Source organism: Ascaphus truei, chromosome 3 (genome assembly GCF_040206685.1).
Source record: "Ascaphus truei isolate aAscTru1 chromosome 3, aAscTru1.hap1, whole genome shotgun sequence".
NCBI classification, from domain to species: domain Eukaryota; kingdom Metazoa; phylum Chordata; class Amphibia; order Anura; family Ascaphidae; genus Ascaphus; species Ascaphus truei.
The window spans coordinates 347,967,690-347,995,659 of record NC_134485.1 but is presented as its reverse complement, the minus strand read 5'-3'; the positions used below and the strand labels follow the sequence as shown (position 1 = coordinate 347,995,659).

General features: G+C 45.2%; 1 protein-coding gene across 2 annotated transcripts in view; it reads right to left on the bottom strand.

Moving 5' to 3' along the window:
- Positions 1–27,970, bottom strand: part of ITGB7 (integrin subunit beta 7) — a 97,963-nt gene that overhangs the window by 40,649 nt on the left and 29,344 nt on the right. For both annotated transcript variants that reach the window (XM_075591831.1, XM_075591832.1), the window contains exons 2-3: positions 24,352–24,439; positions 14,522–14,595 (exon numbers count right to left, since the gene is read on the bottom strand). In XM_075591831.1, coding sequence (XP_075447946.1) covers positions 14,522–14,595; positions 24,352–24,436 — 159 coding nt within the window. In that variant the 5' untranslated portion in view covers positions 24,437–24,439. The remainder of the gene's footprint in view (positions 1–14,521; positions 14,596–24,351; positions 24,440–27,970) is intronic.

The following is a 27,970-nucleotide window of genomic DNA, read 5'->3' as shown; positions in this document are numbered from 1 at the left end:
TATATAAAAACGGAAATAGCCGTGTTCGTCCAGTTGAAGAAGAGAGGAGAACTCTAGAAAGCTTGTCCTATGACATAAATTGTTAGTCCAAATAAAAATACTGAAGAACTCATTTATTCTGCACTATGTATGTATGTATATATATATATATATATATATATATATATATATATATATATATATATAGAACAAGAAAACTGTGAGCGCACAATCCTATGATGTAAATATTATATAAGTATATTAAAATGTAATGGTACACAATGATAAGACAGATCAAAGGTGCAAATAAGATCCTAAATGAAAAGACATAGACAATAATGCATAAAAAATTATACAAATTACGGAACTGGCTGCAGCAGCTAAGGGGTTAAACCTGAGATGGGATCAGTCTGTATTAAGTCCTGCAAAGTAAAATGCCATGTCATTCCTCCTTGGACAAGTAGGTGAAATAACTAGGAACTCCAATCCAAGCAGATGTAAAATGAGTTCCAGCATGGTAATGGAAAGACACGCTCACACGACAGTAAGCCCAGATGTAATGCTGATCAGAAGAATGCGCTAATAGCGCACCTGTCAGCTGGACGTTATATGTCAGTGAGCAGATAGAACTAAGGTGTATTCAATGCTGAGAGGAGTACCTTACCAGTCGGCGTCGGGACCCGCTGATAACAAAGGGAACAACACCTCCATGGTGTTCGGCGGGTGATTCTTCCCAGCACGACCGGTATAAAGGAGTCACCGTACTTAAGCACTATAAGGAGGGAGTAAACCGGCAAGCAGGAACTTCAGATGTATCCAATGTTGTGATGCGTATTCAAATGAGAATAAACTCGTCCTTATAGTGCCTAAGTACGGTGCTACTAATCAAATGCCCTTGATTAATCGATCATCAGCAAGTGTGACGGCCTCTATAAAAGCCGAAGTTTTAGCAGTTTTATTTCTCTATCTACTGTAGTGTGTCAATATTGGATTATTTTTTAAACTAGTATTATTATCTAGTTAAAACTATACTAATACATATTATGTATCTGTATTGATGCAATTTATTGGGGGATGTCTTCTTCACATTTCTAATTTATACACCGGCAAGTGTTAATAGGGGGTAGAGTGAAATTTATTTTCACCTTACACCACGGTAACAAGAGTTAGACTTCTTATGCTAGAGTAATTATATGTATAATCATTCACTTTGCATTTTGGATTGATGACTAGTCATTTAGTATTTATAGTTCAATTTTTATTTAGTGTCAGGCATTAAAATTGGATACTATGGGTTTTTTCCTCACCTTATTTTAAATATATGTTGTGTGTATTTTTAGATGTTGCATAAATAAATGTAATACCTTTTTGGATATGCTAGAGTGCTTTTCCTTTTGGGCATCTGTTTGTTTCTTGTCTTCATATATTTCTAGCCCTTAAGCACCATCAGGGGTAATTTATTTAACTCACCTCTGATTAATAGCATCCACTACCATTTCAGTCTCTTGCAGGTATTCTGTTTGTGTACAATATATATATATATAATCCACAGAAGGAGCCGGCACGCCACTTACAAGTAGAAAAAATTGGGTGCTTGTCCCATAAAGCAATAATAAACCATATGATACCGTTTGAAGCACGAGATCAGGAGACAGCCCTCTGGTAAGTTTGATCACAAGTTTTTGTATTGAAAAAGACACATAAACCATTTTTGACGTTTCGGTCCTCCAGTGGGACCTTTCTCAAGATGGTGCATTGAATGCAGTGCACAGTACATATATATAACCCAAAACCCCTATTGCTGCTGAAAAACACCAATCACAGAAAATTAGCATCACCTGCCTGTGTGCCCTACAAGCAACCTATCACAGGGAGAACGGTAGCCATCTTGAATATATTAAACTGGTAAGTAGTACTAATGTATTAATGAGCATGCGCATAGTCAAAGACCAGAATTAACTGTTCGCGCGAACAGGCTGATGGGCAGAATGGCTGGCAGGGAAGCAATTACCGTGGAACACCTAATGTGCATATACATATATATGTAGCCCATGTACCCCCACCCAATCGCAGATCGGGTACCCTAGGGTGTCTCAAGGTCTGGCTACATGTCTCTGTGTGGTGCATACCTGCTGGCAACAGGAGGGCCTGAGTCTCCCGCGATGACATGGGGGACAACAGGACAGATTTCTGGGGTGGATGCCTTCGTTCTCCTTCTAATGGTGCAGCGCCTCCATCTATAGTAAGCCCCAGGGATACGGGGTGGAATCCCTACCACAGAATCCCCTCCCAGGGATGAGAGATTCCAGTCTCCACACAATTCTCTTTATCCACAGCAGCAGCTCTTTATTTGTCTCTTTAGTCAGTTGTATACAGACAGGTATCGCATCAGAACCAGCAGCCAGCTGTACTCCTGTAGGATGTCCCTACCTCCACTCTGGGTCTCTGGGGCACCCAGAGTGGGGCTAGCTCCTCCCTTACCCCCTAGGCAGGGTAAGAGGTATTTGGTCCACCTAACTATCTGATATTCTCATCAGGCTCGAACCTGATCCTTCACTCTATTAACACACACTCACTAGCTAGACTAACTCTCTTGATTCACTTAGACTCTCTTAGACTAACACTGTTAGTTTAGTTTATGATTTCAGCAGGCACCACCCCTGTGCCTCTTGATTGGACACATGGTCAGGTGACCTACCTTCACCATTTCAGAGCAAGTGCTTGAAGTGGGGAAAACCCATGATTACTCCTGGCAAACCTGCCCTTAATAGGGATTACTGCACAGGAGGAGGATAGAAATATAGCCCATAATCATACCAGGGCTACACTATCCCTCAGGTGGAATCCAATGGTCCCCTCTTGGACCTAATTTGCTGGGCCATCCTGCAGGTGAACAACCTGTGAACATACAAACATTGCAGTTAATACATTGTGTACACAGAGCTGTAACACCCAGATGGTGACATAACAGCGGGAAACTCCCAACATGGAGAACCCATAACTCAATAATAATGGCAGGGATCAGGCTTTCTTACTTCCCATCCATTATGATCCACAATCTTAACAAAGAAAGGTTGAACAGGCCCATTCTCCAGCCTGTACACTATTTTGTGCATGAATATGTTCCTGCCTGTACTCCAAACTCTCATTAAGGAACATATCTTGTCTTCCTTCAGATAAGCAGAGTTACCAAACTTAATTCGTAAGTACTCAATGACTGCGTCTCTGAGTCAGGTGTCTCTCTGATCCTCAATCTCCTGCATGATATGATTGGCTCTGGTACATACGGGAACTCATACCCATGAGACTGTCTCTATCTCTCCACTATGGCTCTATCTGCTCGGCTTAACTTAGTAAGCTTCCGGTTCCCAGCCTTTTCTGGCAGTACCCAGTACTTAGGCTCCTCAGGCGCAATGTAATCATATAAGATGGATGAACCTTTGGGTGTTATTACCTTCTGCATAATCTCTCTCCATCGATTGTCTAGTTCGTCAGCAACCTCCTGTGGAAAATATGTGCCTACATCCCACCAGTGATCTACTGTGTCTTTCTTTATTAGCACAAACCTGGTACGGTCCATCCTCTCATCATACCCTGTAAATAATGGTGCCCACCATTTATCTCGGTGTTCATATGAGGATGACACACTCATACATCCCTCTGAATCAGCTCTTGAGGACACACCAGATGCCTCTGCCTCAGTAGAGTGCGAGCCTTTACGCCTCCCTCTAATGACATTCTTGTATATTGTGGGATTCATTTTGGGTGCCTTAGGACTTACAGGACTCGCTTTTGCAGAAGACTGGGACCCTCTGGCCCTACCTCTAGGTACAGGGTTAAACACAGTGGTGTTAGGTACAGGTATAACACTTGACATTGGTATCTCCCCATCAGAACCTTCATCACTTGAAACCCAATCCCTCCAATCAGTAGAAAACATGGGCGTCTTACTCCCAATAGGCCCGGTGGCATAGAACGTGACGGGGCGGGGGCAGTGGCCAGGGCAATGGCGCTAGGGGCAGTGAACATAGGATCGCCATAGTCCATTACAGTGTCTCTTAGTTGGGCGATGCCACGACAGGTAGGTGCTCTCTTACTGTCTCTGGCTGGAGCGTGCCTGGCTCCTCGCTTAGCCCCTTGGGCCTTAAATTTTTCAAACTCCTCCTCTAGCCCAGCTCTCTTCAGTGAGGCGATTAAGGCTTCCGGGCCTCTGCTCCATGTCGACCCGGAAGTGACGTCATCATTGGTCATCGCGGAGTCTCCATCCGCCTCTTGGTCCCGCACCGGAAGTGCGTCGATCACAGGAAGGGGCAGCGGTGGGCCATCAGGATCGCGGATGGGCCAGTAGGCCTCAAGCCTCTCTCTCTCCACAGGTTCCTCCTTCACCTGGCGGAAGTAAGGGGGGGGTGGAGTCATCTTACCGCTCCGCTGCCTTGCGATGCTCTGCGGTTCCTCCGGAGCATCTCGGGTTCCATCTCCACCACACTGGGAGTCGCCACGGCCGTGAGACTTCGACGCGGTTCAGGCCGCACCAGCGCTCGCCGTCGGGGGGTCTCCGGACTCATCTGCTCCATCTCTTGGGTAAGTGGGATCTGTTCTTCACAGCTGGGGTGGTCCACCGGCCGGCGCATCACCACCGATGACAGGCTGCCTCTCTCATCATCCGATGAGGACTGCAATGGCACCTCCGCTGGGGAGCCACATCCGGTCCTTGCTGCACCGCCAGTGGGTATAGGTACGAAACGGGCCTGCTCTGGTACCTCCACTGCGGTTGCTCTCTTCTCCGTTGGAGCACATCTTAGTGGCTGGGCCTGGGTCCCTACCACAGGGGTGATATATGGGACCAGGGCAGCCTTCGCATCCGCCTCCTCCACTTCGATCAGCGTCGCTGGAGAGGCCTCTCGCAGTGTCACAATAGGGTATGGCTCGGTAGGCCAGAAGTAGAAAACACCACACGGTTGGCACCGTGCTGTAGTACTTGGGGCCGGTCCCGGTAACCTACATTAGATGCACAGGCACCGTAGATACTCACGGCCATCAACTTCCACAACCAGGAAGCCTCCTGGAAGCTAATAAGTGTTCATGCTTAAGTCAGCCATCTTTTGCGCAGGGGTTGATTCAATCAGCTTGCTTGTTCGACAAGTAGCTCCTTCTCCGTCACCAGTCAAGCAAGAGTGAGGTTCCTCAGTCTCACTCCCTATCCCTCCTTTCGCTGGGGAGGACCATTGTAATTGGTGCTCGGCGTGCCCCCTCCCTCTGGTGGATGGTAGAGGCGGGGCACTCTCTCTCTTTCGGTGACGTGGGCTCGTTCTTTGGCCAGTCACTGCACAGGTGGGCGCGGCTACATCTTTCGCGCCGCTCTCTTCTTTTAGCTGGGGTTCTGGTTTTGGCGCCAAACCCTTGCACATTTCCCTCCACATCTCTCGCACACCCTGCTTGCATGCAGCACGTGCGTGATCTAGGCTTGGCGGGTGTCGCCATTTTGGATCGGCTGCAACACGCGTTGCAGTGAATGGTGCCACATTTGCCATTTTAACCTCCTCCATGCCCCGCAGAGCAAATGTACATATCACCGCCATCTTTAGTGAGCCCTGTAAGCCCACGATTGCGCTACTTTCAGTGTCTGAAATGCAACTCGTTCCTATGCAGTTACTACTCTCAATAGTGCTCTAACCAATGAATAAAATGCATAGCATACCCCAGGCTAGGCAGAACTCTCTCCTTGTACACCGCACTTGCTGACGGTTCATTACAACAAGCACTCTGTGGTGTGTTTTCTGGGTACTGGCTAGTGTACTGGGACTTCCAGCAGTACTTGGCGTCAACCTACTTTTGGCCACTCATAGTGCAGATCCTATGCTGAAGTTCCTGTCCCAAGTTAACCAGGCTACCCCCACAGGAATCCTACACTATCTGCCTCAAGGCGACTAGGACAGCTATAGCCAAGTGTACCCACATTTACATCACCTTCTCGGGGCACCTAGGGTGTACTGTGTGAGAGAACAGTCTTTCCTGACTACCCCTAGTCTCCAAAAATGCCCATCTCTCTGCAGCACTTGCTCTGAAAGTGTACATACTACTTCCAGCTCTGCTTCGCTGAAAACCTGTCCTGATTATCTCAGCAGCGCCTCCAATTGTAGCCCATGTACCCCCACCCAATCACAGATCGGGTACCCTAGGGTGTCTCAAGGTCTGGCTACATGTCTCTGTGTGGGGCATACCTGCTGGCAACAGGAGGGCCTGAGTCTCCCACGATGACATGGGGGACAACAGGACAGGTTTCTGGGTGGATGCCTTCGTTCTCCTTCTAATGGTGCAGCGCCTCCATCTGTAGTAAGCCCCAGGGATACGGGGTGGAATCCCTACCACAGAATCCCCTCCCAGGGATGAGAGATTCCAGTCTCCACACAATTCTCTTTATCCACAGCAGCAGCTCTTTATTTGTCTCTTTAGTCAGTTGTATACAGACAGGTATCGCATCAGAACCAGCAGCCAGCTGTACTCCTGTAGGATGTCCCTACCTCCACTCTGGGTCTCTGGGGCACCCAGAGTGGGGCTAGCTCCTCCCTTACCCCCTAGGCAGGGTAAGAGGTATTTGGTCCACCTAACTATCTGTTATTCTCATCAGGCTCGAACCTGATCCTTCACTCTATTAACACACACTCACTAGCTAGACTAATTCTCTTGATTCACTTAGACACTCTTAGACTAACACTAAATAGTAAGTGCACTGCTCTTTATGATTTCAGTAGGCACCGCCCCTGTGCCTCTTGATTGGACACAGGGTCAGGTGACCTACCTTCACCATTTCAGAGCAAGTGCTTGAAGTGGGGCAAACCCATTATAACAGGGATTACTGCACAGGAGGAGGATAAAAATATAGCCCATAATCTTACCAGGGCTATATATATATATATATATATATATATATATATATATATATATATATTGTGGCAGGGTGGCCGTGGTAAGTGAGGAGACAACACGACTTTTCTGGTGAAATAGTGCTGGTGGATTTATTTGTCCAAAAAGGGTAACTAAAACAATGGGTACTCTGTCCCTTTAAATTAAGACGTAAACAAAAACCTAACCCCGGGCGGGGCACTGACTAAACAAAAGTGCAGGCAATCTACCTGGCTGGCTAGCTAACCTAGTCAGGCCCAACAATGTTCAACAATACCAGTTGGCTCCTTACCTGGGAGCTTTATTCCCCCCTTGGGACAGGGTCAATCTGAGCAGCTTGTGTCTGTCTGTCAACACTCCTCTGTCTTCTCTCTGTGCCTCAGAGAGAAACTGCCACCCAGAGGCATTTCCTCTTCCTGTTTTAAAGCAGGTGAACTAGCTTAATTTGAACCATCTGTGGACTGCTTAATAAGCTGGGTTAACCCCTCGTCTACTGGAAAGCATGCATACTGCCATCTCCTACTAAAATACACAGAGTCAATGACCCTGTCACTATATATATATATATATATATATATATATATATATATACATACATACATACATACATACATACATACATACACCTCCCTCATACCCTTATCTCATTACCTCAAGGTGGTGACAAGTTGGCACAGGGTGTTCAAGAAGATGTATAGTAGCACTTGTGGTGGCAGGATCAACCATGCTATGAAAGCTTGAACAATGTACCCAGCCAGCAGGAAAGGTACATGGCAACATGCAGTTGAGGCTGGCTTGGAAAGTAAGGTCTCAAACTACAAATATGAAACATACCAAAAAGCGATGACCCTCATTCCCTGGATGTTGGATTGTACCTGGGCTTGACAGCGTTCAAGAAGAAGACATAAAGGAAAAGAGTGCTAAGAATCCCTGGAGGGTAAACACCAGGTCTTTCAAACTAGCAACCTAGAACTGTCGGACTCTCCAGGAACGCAGTAAAAGATATATCAATATTTAATATCAGGTCACTAGACCACAAAAACACAATAATCAAATAATCACAGTAAAAAAATATATGACATTAATAAAATATACATGGTCACTGCCACAATGGGGATAGTAAACCAATATCAGCTTCTGTGAAGCACAGTCACCAAAAAAAAACAATTTAAATCAAGAGGGTAGTCAAACTAACATTCACTGTAGAAGTTCTAGGACACACCGATTTAAACCACAATGAGGGGAACAAGTATTAACTGCAACCGGCAGCGGGGGCTCTGTGTAGACGGAATTGTTCGGACTGCATGAACACACGGCAAAGATTCTCTCCGTTGGTGCTTCCTGATTGTCTTGTTCCAGCCAATGGGTGAATACGCAGAGCTGCCTCTCGTGACCTCTACGTGTTTTGCAAACGCCGTGCTTCGCCCAAGACAATCAGGAAGCGCCAGCGGAGAGAATCTTTGCCGTGTGTTCGCGCAGCCTGGACAATTCGCGTCTACACAGAGCACCCGCTGCCGCTTGCGGTTAGTGCTTGTTCCCCTCGTTGTGGCTTTAAATTGGTGTGTCCTAGAACTTCTACAGTGAATGTTAGTTTGACTATCCTCTGATTTAAATTTGTTGTTTTTTGGTGACTGTGCTTCACAGAAGCTGATATTGGTTTAGTATCCCCATTGTGGGAGTGACGTGTATATTTTATTAATGCCATATGTTTTTTTTACTGTGATTTATTATCTGTTTATTGTGTTTGTGGTCTAGTGACCTGATATTAATATTGATTATATCTTTTACTAATCCGGGGTGCGCTTGTGTGTGCAATGTTTTTCAATATCTTCAGATAATTAATGGTTCTTTTGTGTGCTAAAGCCAGAAAATACAAAATACTTTGTACATTTTACTGACCCCTAAAAGCTTATGCCTGCTGTATTACACAGCTTTATTAGCATAGCCTGGGTTAGAATGCCAGTAAACCTACTCACAGACTGCTCTTTTGACATTTTGGGTCTCGGTGTGAGGCTAGCTATATTGGCTTTACAATTTGAAGCTGGGATAGGTTTCAACCACAATTTAAATAAGTTAGTAAGGTAAAAAAAAAGTGACAATAAAACTCTGTATAGCATACAGCAAATTAAAATATCACTTGTAAGCACATTCACATGTCTCAGACAGGTCTGCAACCCTGATTTACACCATTATATCCTTAATCATTATCATTTCTATGCAAAGACTGGAGCCCAGCAAAAAAGACAAAGCATCAGTGGGTAAATCTGGCTACGTCAATAAGAATGATCATGGAAACAGATTGGCAGAAAATGCAGAAAGTGAAAACTTCTGTCCCAATGTAATCAAGAATTAATTGACTGTATCATAGCTAACAAGACACGCCATTCAGGACTGCGCCGTCCTTAACCCAAGAAGTGATCACTGATTGGTTCACTGCAAATTACATCTTCATGCAAAAATAGAAAGAAGAAACAACTGATTAAAAAGGAGACAAATAAAACAATCAACATCAAGAGCTTCAAGAATAATAACAGCAGAGAATTCCAACTAAGCTGAAAACCCGCTTCAGCTAGATCAGGTGTAATGGGATACTTTGACTATTAAGAAAAAAGTATAAAAGTTGTAACTAAAGGCGCAGACAAAACTGGGGAAAGCAATCCCAAGACACAAGAACAAAAATGTAATATATAGGAGCTGTGCCAGGCGATCCACAGGCATATAACAAAGGATGTAAGAATATTTAACTGTGATATGGGGAAGAAGACTATCAAAAGACAACAAAAGTTTAAAGAAGACGGAGCAGCGACTTATTATTGTGAAGAAGCGAATCATAAGACCTCTATAAGGCAGGGGTGCGCAAACTCCCTGCGCTATCCCCCCCGCCCCCCTGGGTGCTCTCCTCCTTGGTCGCGACCCCCCTCACCTCTAATGTTGCGTCACATCTCCATGGGAACGGGTGTCATTTGACGCCGCATTGCCATAGAGACGCGTGACTGAAGCCGGGTAAGTAAGTTTACAGAGGCCTCTAGCTCTCACTGTGGGGCCTCTGTAAACACGGCGCCCACCCAGAAAAGCCCCCCAGTTTGTGCACCCTGCTATATGGGGCCATGCAATTACAGTATCAAAGAGAGGGGATTAAGAAAAACTGTGGGTTAAGATTCTATCAGTAAGGTGGAAAAGCAAGCATGTGGCACTACACATCCTTAAAGAAAGGACAGCAACTGCTGGAGTGGTGACATTGTCATACTCTGTGCATTGGGCGAATTGTGAAATCCATAGCATACAGTACATGAGGAACTGTGAAAAATGTCCATCTAAATTTTACATCCCCAGTAGGTCTACAATATACAGTCCCAATGGGTGTGGACACTCATGGATTAAAATCAGATTCAATAATTGCTTGTTATTATCTGTTTGTATTTTTGTATATATTTTATATTGCACTTATGAAGTCATGTGATTATGTACAATAATTCATCTTTGCAGAGATTGGAAATGTTGAATTGCCCTATTAGATTTAGCCAAAAAATTTTCTTTCCTATTTTTAACACAGGATTGGAGCAGGGGATCTCCGTAGCTGAAACCCATTCATTTTGGCTCTGGGGACCCCCTACTTCCGGAGATACTTAACTCTGAAGGGGGTGCCGGTATCTCAGCACTTTTCTGTAGTTTAAAGCTCCCGGTCACATGAGCCAATAGGAAACCGCACCGGATGATGTCACAGCTTCCTATTGGCCTGCAGGGCCCGGGAGCTTTGAAAATCAGCCTTAATGTGAACCCTGGAGAGGCTACCGGCACCCACTACGGAGATAAGTACCCCTGGAAGCAGGGGTACCCCGGAGCTGAAACGAATGAGGTTCCGCTCTAGAGACCCCCTGCTTCACTCCTATATAGAAAAAAAAATGAAAAGAAAACGGCTTGGATTGCCTCTTTAAAAGCACTGCACAGATTTTCTCTACATTTGCACCAGCTTCCTTCAAAATCCCAGAAGCTATTCCATCTTCCAATTGGGTATTTCCATTGGGATTTTATTATCTTTGTTACTTCTTATGGAAGGACGCATGGTTCATTAGTGTTTATATTTCTGTATGTATTTATGTGATTTTTGTAGAATGAATCATTTTTGCCGATGTTGAAAATATCAAATTGCTAGGTTAGACTTGTCTATATTTATTTCCCAAATGGTACTATCATTTTATCTATTTATTTATTTATTATAGTATTTTCAGTATTAATTGGGGATTACATTTAAAGTTTTTTAAGATATAGATTTTTTTTTTCTTATGAGGGGTTTAGTTTTCATTTACAAGATGTTATACAAAGACACTCACTAACCGGCTGCATCAGGCCCTAGATTTAGCCCAGCCTATAGAACAAGCAGAATTTTGCAATGGATACAACACAATGGACCACATCCAAGTTTCATAGGAAGTAATTGCTCAAAATAATAATTATGATCTGCCATTCAGCCTAGGGTTTGTATATTACGAAAGAAATTGATTCTGTCTACAACTCGGATGTTTTAAATGCATTAAGACAAAATGTTGAAAAAGTATATATTGATATTATACGGAACAATTACGAGTGCCGCATTAACCACAAGATTACACAAAGAGACAAGCAAGATAAGGATCAGCAAGGGAGTGTGGCAGGGAGACACCATGTCACCAAAGCTGTCCACAGCAACACTTGAAGACTTGTTCAAGACATTGAATTAGGAAGAGAAAATAATTAAATTCAATTTTGAATACTTGTGTCACCTATGATTTGCAGACAACATTGTTATTTTTGCCACAAGTACAGTAGACTTCAAGCAATGAATTAGAGAACTCTCCAAAGAAAGTAGAAAGATGGGTCTTCATATGTTTGTATCTCAGTAAAACCGAAGTAATGCTCATCAAATGTGTCAAATCTATAAAAAAAAAAAAAAATCTAAATATATGGGATAAAAAAGGCTAGTATCAATAGATGGGAAACTTCTGATTCTTTCAAGAGAATCTTCCGCTGTGGTTCCTGAGAAAAGTGTACTACCACTGTATTCTGCCTCTGCTCATGTATGGATATGAAAGTGGACCCTAAATGCGAAAAATTATTCAGAAGCTTCATACACAGCAAGAAGGATTGAGAAATGGATGCTTGGTGTTACTGGAAGAGAAAGAGAAAAGAATGAATTTGTTCGGAAGCAAACAAAAGTCTGTGACATCATCACAAGTGTGATGAAATTAAAATGGCAGTATGTTGGACATAACACAAGAAATTACCATCTTTGGACAAAGATGGTACTGGATTCAAAGGGAATTCAAAAGACCAAGACCACAAACAGAAGTAGGATGGGAGGATGAAATTAGGAAATTTCTTGGAGTAACATGAAGAGAAACTTGCAACCGCAGTGCCTGGAAGATACTATAATGGAGGATGTCTTCATCCAGCAGTGGATCGAGAAAAGGGTGGATGTAGAGATCCAGTGACATAGAAATACATAACAAGAAAAATACCTAAAATCAAGAACTCTGGAATACAACCAAATAAGAAAAAAGTGTGTGTGGGCCGAGCACGCGCATGTTAAGTACAACTTCTTTGCCTTTTGTCACTGTTTTGTCACAGAAATTGTATTTATAATGGTGATGTTTTTAATTAAAAATCAAAACACAATTTCAGTGCCAAAACGCAATGAAGTTTGACTTAGCTATTTGCACTTCTATATTTATAGTAACAGTGAATTCCTTGTGTGTGTCAGTCAGTCAGTGTGTGTGTGTGTGTGTGTGTGTGTGTGTGTGTGTGTGTGTGTGTGTGTGTGTGTGTGTGTGTGTGTGTGTGTGTGTGTGTGTGTGTTTGTGAGTCAGTGTGTGTGCTCGCTGCCGCTTCTTGTGCCCGAGCCTTGTCTGACAAGGAGATGGAGGATCCGGGGGGGGGAGAGGGGGGGCCCAGTTGCTATGGAGACGCGGTAACATCTCTGCAGCAGGTTGTGGGAGCGCTCAGCAGCATGTAGGGTAGGGGTGGGGGGCGCACGGTAACGTGTGTGTGTCCGTCCGTCCAGCGGTGACTCCTCCTGGTGGAAGCTGGGAACACTGATGGCCTCTTCTGCCAGGAGTGATGTCACTTCCATCACCACTGACTTCCGTCTCAATCAACTGCATTCACTTCGCTAAAGAAGTTTCACTTCCAAAAATATTCAGCATGATCCCGTGACAAACAATACAGAGAGAACATAATCCCTGCAAAAGGTGTCTCAGATAGAGAAAACTCATCACAAATTATTTCAGATGACACCATGATCGGCTGGTCAAACATACAGAGAGGGATCAACCTAGGGCGGCTTGTTACACGTGTACTGCACCATATGCTGAGAATCTTTGGAGATCTGGTCAAGTAATCTGGCTGATCTCCGCTCCTGATCCCGTTACGCTGTGTGAGAGTGCGCACTGTCCAAGTATCAGATTTACATCGTTTATTATATCTTTAATTAATATCTTTTAATTCGGGTTTGGCTGTCCGCTTACCCTATTTGTTTCTATTGTGCAATTTAGTATTTCACATTCGTTTGGCCGCATGGCTCGTTTCTGTGTTTGACCGGACCGTCATGGTGTCATCTGACATAATCTGTGAGGAGGTTTCTCTATCAGAGACACATTTTGCAAGGATAGGGCTCTCTCTGCATTGTTTGTCATGGGATCATGCTAGCCGAGGTGTATTACAGGCGATATTTTTGTATTTAATAAATGGAATATTTTTTCTTGTTTGCTTGATTTAGGGTCTTTTTCTTGTTTTTTTTTCTATTTTATACTCAAACCCAATAGCACCACCAGTGGCATTTACTGTCTATTGCCTCATTCTTGAGCAGCATCTTTTCTCTATTTTGATATATATCTATATATATCTCTATATCTATATATATATATATATATATATATATATATATATATATATATATATATATATATATATCTATATATCTATATATATATTATATAAAGATATATATACACAGACACACACACACACACACACACACACACTGTACTTAAACATATGTATACACACACACATGTACAGTCTTTTCAATGTAAAGCACACAACAAAGCAAAAGACGACATAATGCACAAGTACAGGAAACTTGTTACAAAACCACAAATGTAAAAAATAACAGAATTCTTGGAAATGTACGTTTTATGCATTTGTCTCTGGGGATCGGAAAGAAGATGGTTTGACTGTTTTCCTTAGAAGTTTTTATATATCGATGTACATTTACTACAAAAACAACAGGTTCACTTCATAGCAAAGGCCTTGTCAATAACCTTAGTCAAAATGGCAGGTGCTGGGAGAGATAAAGAAACATGCTACACACACTGCAATTTGTTACCATTTTATGCCATCACATGATGTATTTTATCCAGTCAGTTCGCATTTTTTATTTCACCATTTTTTTCAGCTATATTTATCCAATCTAGTTCCATGACATCATTCGTTTTTAACCTCGCCCCACTCTGCTCCAAGTATGCAGCTACCATGGAAACACAGGAGAACGAGAATGCACCGGCATTAGGGAACATAGCCAAGACATGGAGTCAGACTGGCAGTACTGGGGATGTGTGTATTCTGCATCGATAGCTGACAAAGTGGGGCTTTAGCTGGTACTAACCTTGGCACTGCACCAAGCACAGTTGGGATGGGACGAAATGCACTCTGTGCAGGATACAGTGTGCGTACAGACATCTGCAACATGAAAAGAAACGTTACCATGTGCATCTTTTTATATACATTCTGCATCTGTCTGTATACTGGCAGTCCTCGGTTATCCAACGGAATCCGTTCTGGAAGTAGCGTTGTAAAGTGAATCCCATGTTAATCAGTGGCGGTGAGCGCTGGATAAAGCATTCCGGCGTCGGAAAACGGCCCATAGGGTTGCATTGTAACGCGTTGGATATGCCATTCGTTGTAAAGTGAAACGTTGGATAATGAGGACTACCTGTGCTGTACATCCATTGTGCATCACACACTTAAGAAAATAGCAGCGCCGACAATACTCATTGTTTAACAATGAATGTAAAGCTGCATGCAACATGTTTCTAAGCTCTGAGTGGGTTTAGGAATTAAAGTTGGTTTATTTAAATTTGTAATTGAATTATACTAAATGTATTATAAAATTGATAAAGCACATAAAGTAGGCAATTTAAAAATAATAAGTTTCAGATATAAAACAATACTGGGCAAATAAAATCCTGTGTACTTATGGGATTGCTGAGACCTGGTGAAAGGGGCTCATGACTTTGACCAGTAAGGGCCTCCGGCCAGGTAGGTGTTAATGAGGAGGGCTGGTAAGCAGAAAATATGGAGGTTACGGGATAGGCTAGCAAGGGGAGTGGGGGGGAGCTTAGGAGGAGAGGGTATATAATGGATAGGCTGGGGCACACTCACCCTTATTCTGTAAGGGGCTTTTCCTGCGATAGCACACAAACTGCGCTTATCACACCTTACAGAATAAGGGCCATAGGGTGCTGAAATCTGGAAGGAGTCTGACATGCCCCTTTAACCGTCCCACCTCTTAGACCCTGCGGCACATAATAATGTCAGTCGCCCTCCAGTGATTAACGTGCTATGATACACTGGGGTACTACTTTTTTTAATAATCATTTTTTTTCTTTACATACACTTTAGGTTCTTTTTAATAAAATACATGTTTATAAAAATGTTTGTACAGTGATGTTCTTCCAGGATAAAAAAAAACTGGCACAGGATAAAACTGTTTCAGAGTGAGATCCAAAGGACTTGGACCAATTATGTAACAGAATTCAGCTCTCTTGAAATCACTCAGAGTGCCTCTACTTTTAAATATGTTTCTCTACAACTTTCTTTCTCTTACACCCACTCTCTCTTCCTCCTCCCCACATTTCTGCGGTTGCAGAAGTCAAAGTATTTTCCCCCTGCAACTGACAGTTCGTTTTGTTTGTCACATCATTAGTTGGTCACACAGAGGCAGGTGGCTCTTTGAGTTTGTTCTTCATGCCAGACTAACATACGTGTATACAGTATTGAGTCAGAAGGAACATATTTGCTGGAGATTAAAACATTTCCCATTTCATCTTGCACAAAACCATTTATGGCTTGACCCCATAATCTCTCTACTTGTTACATGTTCAGGTTTGATAGGTTTTGTACTCTAACTTTAAAGAGTTAATTAACCCCTTTGCTACCAGCGGTGCCTGCAACGCATTTCTCAGGCACCAACGGGGTTAAATTAAAAACAAATATAAAGAGGCAAACAAAAACCTGCAGACATAGGCAATAGTTGAGCTTGGCAATACAGTCCTCCACTTTGAATGTCACCAACCACAGATTATCCCCTGAGGAAAACTTTAAAGTTGAAACGCGCGTAGGGTGGAGTTGGATACCTACAGAGTGACCTGGTTGGTGACATTCAAAGTGGAGGACTGTATTGCCAAGCTCAACAATTGCTGAACCGGCTGTGGAGCGAGCTGTTGCTGTGTGGAGTGCTACCTGTTCATCTGACCCAGGGTGGTCTGAATGCTCACCACAAAGGCACTTATGTAAGTGTATTTCTTTGTGTTTTTGATATTAAAAAGCAATATTATACTATTTTTACTTTTTCCTTTGTATGTGGATTTCCCTTCCTGCCTATGGAATAATGCTGATGTTGATCTGGAGCATCTGTTCGGTCACAATAAGTTGTTAACTTATAATAACCACAACGCCTGTGTTTCACGTGTAACACGTGAGTGTAAATTTTATAGAAACTTCAACATTGACTGCACCTGTTGTGTTTGACAATAATGCACTATTTTTGTCTTTTTACTTAGTCCCTCTATGTCCTGATGAGATTTGCACACCTGATATTCTTCGTCGTTTGCTGGTCGGATTTGGTTTGAATCCTGTTCCGGGAGCTGCACTTTCTAAGGACAGTATATTTTATTCTTTTTTTTTAAAGTGGTGTTATTTGCGCTTGTTTTTTCTTTATCACTTATGAATAAATATCACTGCCTCCGGATTCACTCAGCTCTCAAATAAGTCCTCCGCACGATATTGCTGCGTTGATGTACTTTACAGCTGGTGAACCAAACGGCAGGCAAGATCCGTGATGTGTAGCAAGTGTATAACTTGCAGCCTCACTGCTGCACTGGACATGATCCGGCCCGATCGCGACCTGCGTGATAACGTACAGTAGTGTCGCTCGATCAGTCCTAACGCGTTTCGTCACTCGGGGGCGACTTCGTCATAGGATCATGGGAAAGGTCACAATGAACAGCTAAATACCCTTTTGTTGCTAGGTAACTAATTTATAGCCAATTGGAGCCACATTAGGGCTTGTCCAGGGTGGCGCTGAGTGGGTGCGCACGCTCACGCTAGACACGTTGCGACAATGCACGTGGCCTGCGTGAGCGGGCAGGCGCGCCTGCTCAGCGCTCAGCCGTTTGCCGAGTGAGAAAATTTGAATTTGCCGCTCGCAAGCGCGTCATGTGAGCGGTTCGACCAATGAGGGCGAACCAGCTCCGTGACGTAGAAGCCGCGTCCCCAGACGGCCAGGAAAAGAACGGCCGAACAGGGAGGCGGTGACATTTATTCACAAACGCTTTGTATCTGTCTACCCTTGTGAATGAACCCATTCCCCCTTGTCCTTCCCCTATATTAAATGTTATAGTTAGGTATGCACTCTATATATATATATATATAGAGAGAGAGAGAGTGCATACCCCATAGTGTAAACTATAACATTTAATATAGGGGAAGGATATATATAGCGCTGACTGACCCTAGATTTTGCCTATCTTTACTGGAGTCCCAAGTGCTTTAGAGGTTTACCTGAAGAAGGGTTAACATTTGTACTCTAAAACGTTGTGCTTCTATTTGTCTTCTGTACACTAATGAATGGTCTGAGCGTAACTTCCTCTTCATTATTTTTATCATGTGAAAGTGTGACGGTTTGGAGGGTATCCCGGCATGAAGACGTAACGCACCACAGAAATCAAAATCTACTTTTGTCCTACAACACAAGTGCAGGGCAAGTATACACTTTTTTGAATCAATGCTTTATATCCCCCCAAACATCCCTTTAGTCAACACATTGAGAGATACCTGTGCACAGAAAGGAGCATAGCTCTCTCTCACTCTCTCTCTCACTCTCTCTCTCTCTCTCTCATTTCAGATGAAGCAGTGCTAACTTAACATGGCATTAAACCTATGCTAATGAGATAACTAACGGCCATCGTTTTTGCATATAATTAGCTTTGTGGATTTGCATTAACCTCAGGGAACATAGCGACCGTTACTGACTTTGATAACATGACATTACGAGCCCGGACTTAGCGGAGCTCTATAGAGCTGGATAACAAATGCCATATATCTTGTAAAGACGGGGTTTCCGAGGTAATACGTTGAGATACCTCCTGGTTGGAAATATAAAGAAACAAACATACAATTATTGGGTGTTGATATAACCCTTGTTCCCCCGTACCTGGGAAGTAATTACTGGTTCCGCTATTACCTGTCTGGCAACCAGGAGGCCTGAGCCTCTGCAACTCGCAGCCTGGGGTGATATCTGATCCATCTCGGTGCAGCGCCTCCACCTGCAAGGGATTCCAATGTGGTGGGATAGGCCCCTTACAGGAACAATACCAATAACACACACACTCGGGTATATAACAACAACCTTGACTGAACATGCAAGAAGCAGTACCCTGTACCACACAGTATAATAGGCCCAACCTAGTACCACCAATGAGTGTCCCCAAAGTACATAGAGTGCTTGGCACCAATACCCTGATGTCCATTTCCCCATGTCAGGGCCCACCCAAAAGTGTAGGAGATAGCGCTATCCCGTGGAGTGTCGATGCACTTGTTGAGGTACCTGCCCGGGGTTCCAGCACCCAGGTACTGCAGATTTACAAAGGGGATCCGTCTGATCCAACGTTGCCGTCGTCCGCGATGGTGTCCGACTCCACGTGGGGTGATTTCCTGCGTTGATAATATCACCATACAGCGTCTCTTACAACGGAGGTGGTCTGGTCCTAGACCACAGGCCGCAGTCACCACGTGGCGTCTTATCAGTGCTGTTCCTGACTATAAGCAGCTACTGGGGAAAGGTCCCTAACTATGGGCTTTCCTGTAGCAGCCACAAACTATTGTGAGTCTGGCTTAGCTGGGGCCTAAGGGGGCAGATCTAGCCTAGTCCAGGGAATCACTGCTCCCTGGACACTACCTGCTCCATTGAGGTCCTTCTTCTGACTGGCGTGGTCTCCTGAGCATGCCAAATTTATCTTCTTGCCTCACCTGACAATCTAGGGACCCTATTGGCCATAACAGCCCATGTGCTGTGCAGCCCCTGGGGCTTCTGGGATTGTTGCGGTTTCCGGGCATGCGGTGGGTTCCATTCTATGGGCCCGCCGCAAAGCGAAAATCACTGGAAAGTGGAACCGGTGATTTCGGAATGTGTGCATGTGCAAACAGGCAATTCCCCCCTTCTGCGCATGCGCAAACTCCGTTCGGCGCGCGCAACCTCCGTTCTCTGCATGCGCACCCTCGTCAACCGCCCGTTCTGCGCATGCGCGACCCCTGACTTCCCCATTCTGCGCTTGCACAGACATAGCGGCCCCCTTCTCGGTACCACCGTATCAGCGGATCGCCAAGAAGCGGGGCGCCAAGAAGCGGGGCCTTTCTGTAGTTCCCATGCGGAGCTTTGGGTGCAATGGCCACCGCTTGCACTATACTGTGCATGCGCAAGGTGTACAAAGATGGCCGCCGCAACTCTAGTATCTCTGCGCATGCGCAAGTTGTTACTTGCTCATGCGCGACATAGAACAAGATGGTGGCGCCCTTGGCGAACCCTGGCAACCCGCTCGCCTGCTCCCTGCACCGCAGCAACATCCAGTGCCACCCACAATCCCCACCAACGCCATCTCGGCAGCCATCCCCCAAACGCAGCCCGAAGGTAAGAGAGGGACCTGCCTACACTGATGTAAAGTTGTGGGCTGAAGGAATGGCTCAGTGAGTAAAGGCACTGACTCTGAGAACAATAACACAGAGTTTGAGGCAGGGGAACCTGGTCACCAGGGACCAGGGTCACCTCCTTGTAACTTGTGCAAGTCACTGTATCTCCCTGTTGTAAGCTCATCTGGGCAGGGACTGTGTCTGTAATATTCCTATGTGCTGTGTACCACGCACTATACTGTAATTGTGAAGGGCTTTCAGTGCCATTGGGAGAAATGCGCTATATGAAATAAAGTTATTATCTAAAGTCTGGATTCATATTTTACTTCTTGACTTTTACTTCAGTTAAACAGCTGATGTGAATAAATAGTTAGATGTTAGCATTATCTGATGCATCTGCTCACTCGTCACCAATACAAGGGGGGGGGGGGGGGGGGGGGGGGGGGGGGGGGGGGGGGATGGAGATGAATTAATGTTGTGGCACACCCGCAAAATGGTGTAATTTGAGCAGTAAGACACTGTGGGCACTGAGTAAAAATAAAAATAAAATGTTGCTTCTGTAGCACCCTGCTATTTTCCCATAGCCTGGCATGTAAGTCCTGGTAATAGCAGGCAGTGCTAGAGTTAATAGTAGCAGCCTGGTGAAGTCACATCCCTCATGTTGCAGGATTGTAGCAATTTACAGGCACATGTCTGGGCCTGTGAGCTGCTGGGACCACATTGTAATGGACGTGCTTGCCACAAATCAGGACCGGACAGCCGGGCTGAGGTAGGGATAGAGAAACACCGACCTGAGACCGCAAAGCCGGTCCGGATTGCGGATTCCGTCTTTGTGGGTAGCCGGGTCGGGGTTGGAGATAGAGTACACAAAGTCCAGGCTGGGGTCAAGGCAGACGACACAGGAGTGATGGTCAGGGTCACAGGCTGAAGTCGGCATCAGGGAAGGTTTTAGCATAGGGGCTACAGCCCAATGAAGCCTCTGGAAGGAGGAGACTCCAAAGCAAGAACGGCCACCGGAACAGTGAAGCTGTAGCGCAGGAGATCCAGCACAGGCGCTTCAGCACAGGGCCGATGGTCGAGGTCACAGACTGGGGAATATACCAGGGAAGGATGAAGCGAAGGGAATCCAGCCCAGTCAAGCCTCTAGAAGAGGAGACTTTAAAGCAGGAAGGTCACCGGAACAGTGAAGCTGTAGCGTAGGAGATCCAGTGCAGGCGCTTCAGCACAGGAAGGCCGGAGACAGGCCAAGCAGAGATGCTTGTCACAAGCACGGGTTACACAAAAGAAAGTCTTCAAGGAATTCAAGAATTATGCTCAGCCTCTTCCTGGTGGAAGGGCTGACCCTAAATAGCATGGACAGCCAATATGAACAGAGCTGCATAGAAGGCAGCAACAAGGCAACTGGAGTGTGAGTTTAGAAATAGCTGATCCCAATTACTCAGTTAAGGGAGAGATTTGCCTGGAACCTCTATAGCCATGTAACGGTGAGTTCCAGCCAAACCCAGAACTGGAACCTTTACACACATGACAGGATGAGGTCCTAGCTACAGTTTGGTTCTGCCCAGTTTCTGAGGCAGAATAGCCTGGCCCCTCCTCCTGAATAAAGTTGTGAGTTCCTCTAAAGTAAGTCAGTTCTACCATACCACTTAGTGGGGGTAAGGGTTTTGCAGAGAGTTCAGTGTTAGCCATGGGCTAGAGTCCTGCCTCACCCCTTAGGGGTGAGAGAGTTCCAGTCCTAGTCAAGTGCTAGTGAGTTCTGCCTTGCCCTTAGGGGGTAAGGTTGTTCCTGGGAGTTCCAGCAGTGCTCCCTATGAAAGGACTATCCTGCTCATCCCTACCTATGGATGAGGCCCTATCTTCCCCAATGGGAGGAGAGGAAAGGTCCCTTACTACCCATGGGGTTAGTGTGAGTTGCAGGGATGGACTGTAATGCCTGTTTGTGGAAAGATATGGTGCACCCAATAAAGCCTCATGCTGTTCAAAAGTTCCTGGTGCCCTCCTTTCCTATTTTTACTGCACCTATCTTCACTACTCCTACAGCCCTGGCCTGAACCCACAAGGAAAGAAGAAGACCCTGAGATCCAAGGTAAAATTTGCAGACCAATCTGTTTTGGCACGAAAACCCTGGCCGTGCCTTTTCTGGAATGTCTGGGACTTCTGGTTCCACCAGGAGGAGGAGACTCAGATTTAATTACCATCACGTGTGGTGTAGGTGATGCAGCGACCACACCCGAAGACCAGTTGTTACTCAGCAAGTCAGGGGTGTGCTGATTCCTGATTGTTGGTGCATTGAGCAACAACCATGTCTGAACAAATTGCCCAGCGATTCGAGCTACCAGTAGGGCTCCTGCTGCTCCAAATAAATGGAAAATACTTTCTGCAGCTACTATGCACACTGTGTGATCAGCAGGGAGGAGAGCTGGATGTCATGTCCCACTGTGGGCGATGTGAGGTACCATACCTTCAGCCGGTAATACAGTCCGGTGAAATGCCTGCCTCTGCACTAGAACCAGCAGAAGCGCAGATACTTTCCACGCTGATCCGTAAGCTACAGGCTTTGGTGGAGCACTCCTCCACGAGAGAGATGCTGAGGTAATTAATCTCTTCTGTGAGCACTATGATCTATCCCCTAGCCCAAGGGGAGGGTCGGCAGTATGTATGTATGTATGTCTTTATTTATATAGCGCCATCAGTGTACATACTGTAGCGCTTCGGCCGTGGCTAACATCAACAGCGGCTTACCTGTTTCCAATGCTGAGGAAGGAAGTACTGGTCCAGCGGTGCCGAGGGGAGGAAGCCTCTTTTCTCCTTCGCATGCGACTGCTACCAGGTCCTGCGATGTGAGGACGGACCTATTCGATTCAGCGCCGGATGGTGCCCTTCTCATTCTCCCAGCTGGATTATGAGCAACCGGGCTCCGACTTGCTAACAGCTAACAGTGATGAGCCACTGCATGGAAAAGTTCTGCCAAGCTTCTTCCACTCTACTGTATCTAGATGGAAAGATGCGATCGAGAGGAGTCGGCCGCTGCCGAGGTTCCTCACAGGGAGGCTACCACAACTTCTTCCGCCAGAAGAACGGAGAAGGAGCGGCTGCTATGGAGGCATCGGCTGATGCTTCAAATGTTCCTGCTATCAACTCGTCTTTGGTGGTGGTTCCAGAGATCAACTCGTCTTTGGTGGCCGTTCCAGTGAGGACATAGTCTTTGGTGATGAGGAAAGCAGACACTCCTAGTCCCTTTCTGCTTCGTTGCCGAGCCCTCCAGGAAGCCAGGGAGCAAGCAGCATTAAAGGCTGAAACTTCCGCTCTGCCTCCAGGCCCGCGCCTTGAAAGGAGGATGTCGCGGAGCTGGTGGTGGCGATTGGATGGGGTCGATCGTCTGTGAGTATTAGACTGGGACAGTCATTATTTGCTTCGGCTACTAGGGCTGTGAGCCGGGACTCTTTGGCGCCTCCGGTGCTGGTGGTGGCCACACTCCCAGAGAACCAGGACCATGTTAAGCTGGACCGACCAGGTGACCGTAGCCTGTTAATGTGCCCAGACCTGTATCCCCTGTATTAGGTTGGATGCGTAAACCCCTAAGTCCCAGACCATCATCGCCATTCATAGCGTCTGTACAATCTAAATGTGTAGATAATACAGCTATTGCAGATGCAGGTTTGTATTCCCTAAAAGAGTTTGCTGCTAGAGTTTGGTAAATTATTGTTCCAATGTATCATGCGTTTCAATGTGTTAATATGCACTATTATGGTTCTTCATTTGGAAGGCACCTTAGTAATACATATGCCGAAGTAATCCAGGTTTCTCTTATAAATTACGGTGGTGGTTATTGCTGCACTTTTGTATTACTGTTATGTATTTTTATTATATAATCAGGTGTCATGATAAATTTTTTGGATGCAATACAAATTACTTCATTCGGGGGCGATGAGGATTTTGACCAGGGGGAGAATGTAGCACCCTGTTATTTTCCTGTAGTCTGGCATTTAAATCCTGGAATAGCAGACAGTACTAGGGTTAATAGTAGCAACCTGGTGAAGTCACATCCCCTCATGTTACAGGATTGTAGAAACTTACAGGCATATGTCTGGGCCTGTGAGCTGCTGGGACCACATGCCACAGTTTGGTTCTGCCCAGTTTCTGAATAGCCTGGGCCCTCCTCCTGTATAAAGATGTGGATTTCTCTAAATTAAGTCAATTCTACCCTACTCCTTAGGGGTTAAGGGTTTTGAGGAGAGTTCGGTGCTAGCCATGAGCTAGAGTCCTGTCTCACCCCTTAGGGGGTGAGAGAGTTCCAGTCCTAGCCAAGTTCTAGTGAGTTCTGCCCTGCCCCTAGGGGGTACGGTTGTTCCTGTGAGTTCCAGCAGTGCTCCCTAAGGAAGGAAGGTGTGTGTATCATACCATTTCTACAAGAAAAAAATGAAAAATCAAAACAATGCATGTATGTGTGCTTGTGTGTTTTTCGGAGGCTTTATTGATTTACATTTCAAACTCTTCAGAATTGTAAAGTGGTGAGGGTCTTCTATATACCTGTTTGAGGTTTAATCTCCTTGTTTCCAGATGACCCTGGAATCTGCAGCAGTCCAAGTCCCCAAATCAAAGCCACAAACTTCATATTCTGAAAGGAAATAAAAGGCTGCATTCAGAAGCAGAACTAAACGGTTGTATTTCCCGTTCCGAACAACTGCCAGCACTGTATTCTGTATCCGCATAAAGATACACTGCCAGCACTGTATTCTGTATCCGCATAAAGATACACTGCCAGCACTGTATTCTGTATCCGCATAAAGATACACTGCCAGCACTGTATTCTGTATCCGCATAAAGATACACTGCCAGCACTGTATTCTGTATCCGCATAAAGATACACTGCCAGCACTGTATTCTGTATCCGCATAAAGATACACTGTCAGCACTGTATTCTGTATCCGCATAAAGATACACTGACAGCAATGTGCTCACGTAGGCCCAGATGCATGTAACTCTATTAGCCTATTTGACGTGGTGGAAACGCTCATTAACCATTACACACTGTACTATTCACGTAAGCAAATAATGTGACATTTGCCAGGTTTTATTCCCATAGAGAGATACTTCTGAATGCATCTGGGATACATGGGAAATATGCAAATTTACACATGGAACCCTCCCCAGCTGCAGGGAGTGCACTCCAGGAACACTGTAATTAGATTTCCTCTTCCACATTTTATATTCTCACGGGCTTTCCTTCAGCTTGGATTGCGGCCACAGGTCGGGCAAAATGAATGCAGTATAATTAAGAGGCACCAGGAATTTTACTTAAAAAATCGCTGGTATTTAACAGTCCAATATAAATAAGAAACGACTTCATAGCCGACGATTTATGGCTTTTGTTGTTATTATAGCAATGATTCACACATACATTAACTTCAAAGTAGTACAGGAGGTAGCAATAGTCCCAAGAAAATTGCTTCAGCTTTAAATTACTTTCTGAAACATATCCCAGCGGGGTCTGTTTATAGTGAAGATACAGGCGACTCCTTGCTGGTCACCTCAACTGTGACCCACAGACTATGCCGGACAGGCTAGTCATTTACATGGCATCTGTAGCTGGATAGGAACCCTCATGGTTGGCTACCTTGCTTACAGACATGTTTGACCTCTGGCAGCTCCTTGCATTCCTATAATACTAGGCATGGTATTCTATTTTCTGGGGACATGCCTGTCTCCATATGATACAGGTATGATCCAGCATAGCATAAACGCAATCAGTGACAAATAAAATAACCCTGAGCTAATTCCTTTATTTATAAATTACCCGGAAGTAATACACTGACAGTTACCTCTCGTTTTCAAGTATATCCTGGGCACAGAGGTATAATAACAATACATTGTTACACGTTCTATTTACAGACATTTCATGAATAGTTAGAAATAATATATGTGATGGGTGTATGTAACAGTTGCAGACAACATTAAAGTGTGAGACAGCTGAGGTCTTGAAAGAACTTAAACTGGGGGCGGCTGTGAGAGTCTCAGGTAGATTGTTCCAGTTTTAGGGGGCACGGTAAGAGAAGGAGGAGTGGCCGGATACTTTGTTGAACCTTTGGACAGTGAACAGTCTTTTGGAGCGTCATTTAACTGGAACCTTAAAACTGGCAATTTAGGAACTGTAAAAGTAGCAGCTTAAGAACTAAACTGAAAGAATGGGGCTAGTAATTATATACTACAGTGGACTCCTCCGCCCCAGCGAGATCATAGACGTAAGGGGAATAATATAGGCCACAAAGATGATACACACATCAATTGTATACAGCGTATCCCCTTAGGCTGCGCTTATAGTGCCGGCTACGGCTACGGATGACGTCTCCCGTCTCCGTAGCCCAAGCGAAAGTTGTAATTTGAGTTTGGGAGACGTCTCTAGCTACAAGGGGAGTGACAGAAGGCAGAGGGGCGGGGACAAGAGCAAGGGGGAAGGCTGAAATGGAGAGGAGTTGTAATTTCTGTTTGTATACTGAATGTACAGTACTTTTGCTTTAATTTACGGGAGAATTTACTATTTTAAAGTTGTTCATATAGTGTATTTCACTTGACAGACACACAGACACACAGACACACACACACACAGACACACAGACACACAGACACACAGACACACAGACACACACAGAATCAGAGCCGCCAACAGAAATCATGGGGCCCAGGACAAATTAAACTGGCAGCCCACCCCCCCACCCCCCATAGCGCACCTACCACAGAAAAACACATTTTAGCATACAACTTTTACTTAACCCCCAATACATATAAAAATACCCTCCACCCCCCCAATACATATAAAAATACCCTCCACCCCCCCAATACATATAAAAATACCCTCCACCCCCCCAATACATATAAAAATACCCTCCACCCCCCCCAATACATATAAAAATACACCCCCAACCCCCCAATACATGTACAAATATACCCCCAACCCCCCAATACATATAAAAATACACCCCCAACCCCCCAATACATATAAAAATACACCCCCACTCCCCCAATACATATAAAAATACACCCCCAATAATAAAACGCTGCACCCGGTGCCGGGTCGGCAGTGGCGGAAGTCAGCTGGGCTAAGCTTCCGCCTCGCCGGCGTGAGAGGGAGGCCGGCGCACACACGAGCAGCCATTGTGGGACTGAGAGTGGGGTATATTTGTATATGTATTGGGGGGCGTGGGGTATATTTGTATATGTATTGGGGGGGGAGTGGGGTATATTTGTAGATGTATTGGGGGGCGTGGGGTATATTTGTATATGTATTGGGGGGGAGTGGGGTATATTTGTAGATGTATTGGAGGGAGTGGGGTATATTTCTAGATGTATTGGGGGGGAGTGGGGTATATTTGTAGATGTATTGGGGGGAGTGGGGTATATTTGTAGATGTATTGGGGGGAGTGGGGTATATTTGTACATGTATTGGGGGGGGAGTGGGGTATTTTTAGATGTATTGGGGGGGGTGGGGTGTGTTTTTGTATGTATTGGGGGGTTAAGTAAAAGTTACGCGCTATGGGTTGGCTCCTTTCATCTGTCCTGGGCCCCATGATTTCTGTTGGCGGCCCTGATCTCACACACACAATCACACTCTCTCTCCCCCCCCCCCCCACACACACACACACAACCACACACAATCACACTCCCACACACACACACAATCCCACACAATCACAATCCCACACAATCACAATCCCACACACGCACAATCCCACACACACACAATCCCACACACACACAAAATCACACACACACACAATCCCACACACAATCCCACAAACACACACACACGCACAACCCCCCCACACACACACAATCACACACACACAACCCCCCCCCACACCTCCCCACACACACACACACAATCACACACACACACAATCACTTAATCAAACACACAATCCCCCCCCACAGACACAACCCCCCCTCCCCCCACACACACAATCACTCACACACACACAATCACTCACAATCACACACAAACACACAATCACAATCCCACACACACAATCACACAATCCCACACACACACAATCCCCACTCCCACACACACACATTCACACAATCCCACACAATCCCACACAATCCCACACACAGTACCACACAAATACACACACACAATCCCCCCCCCCCC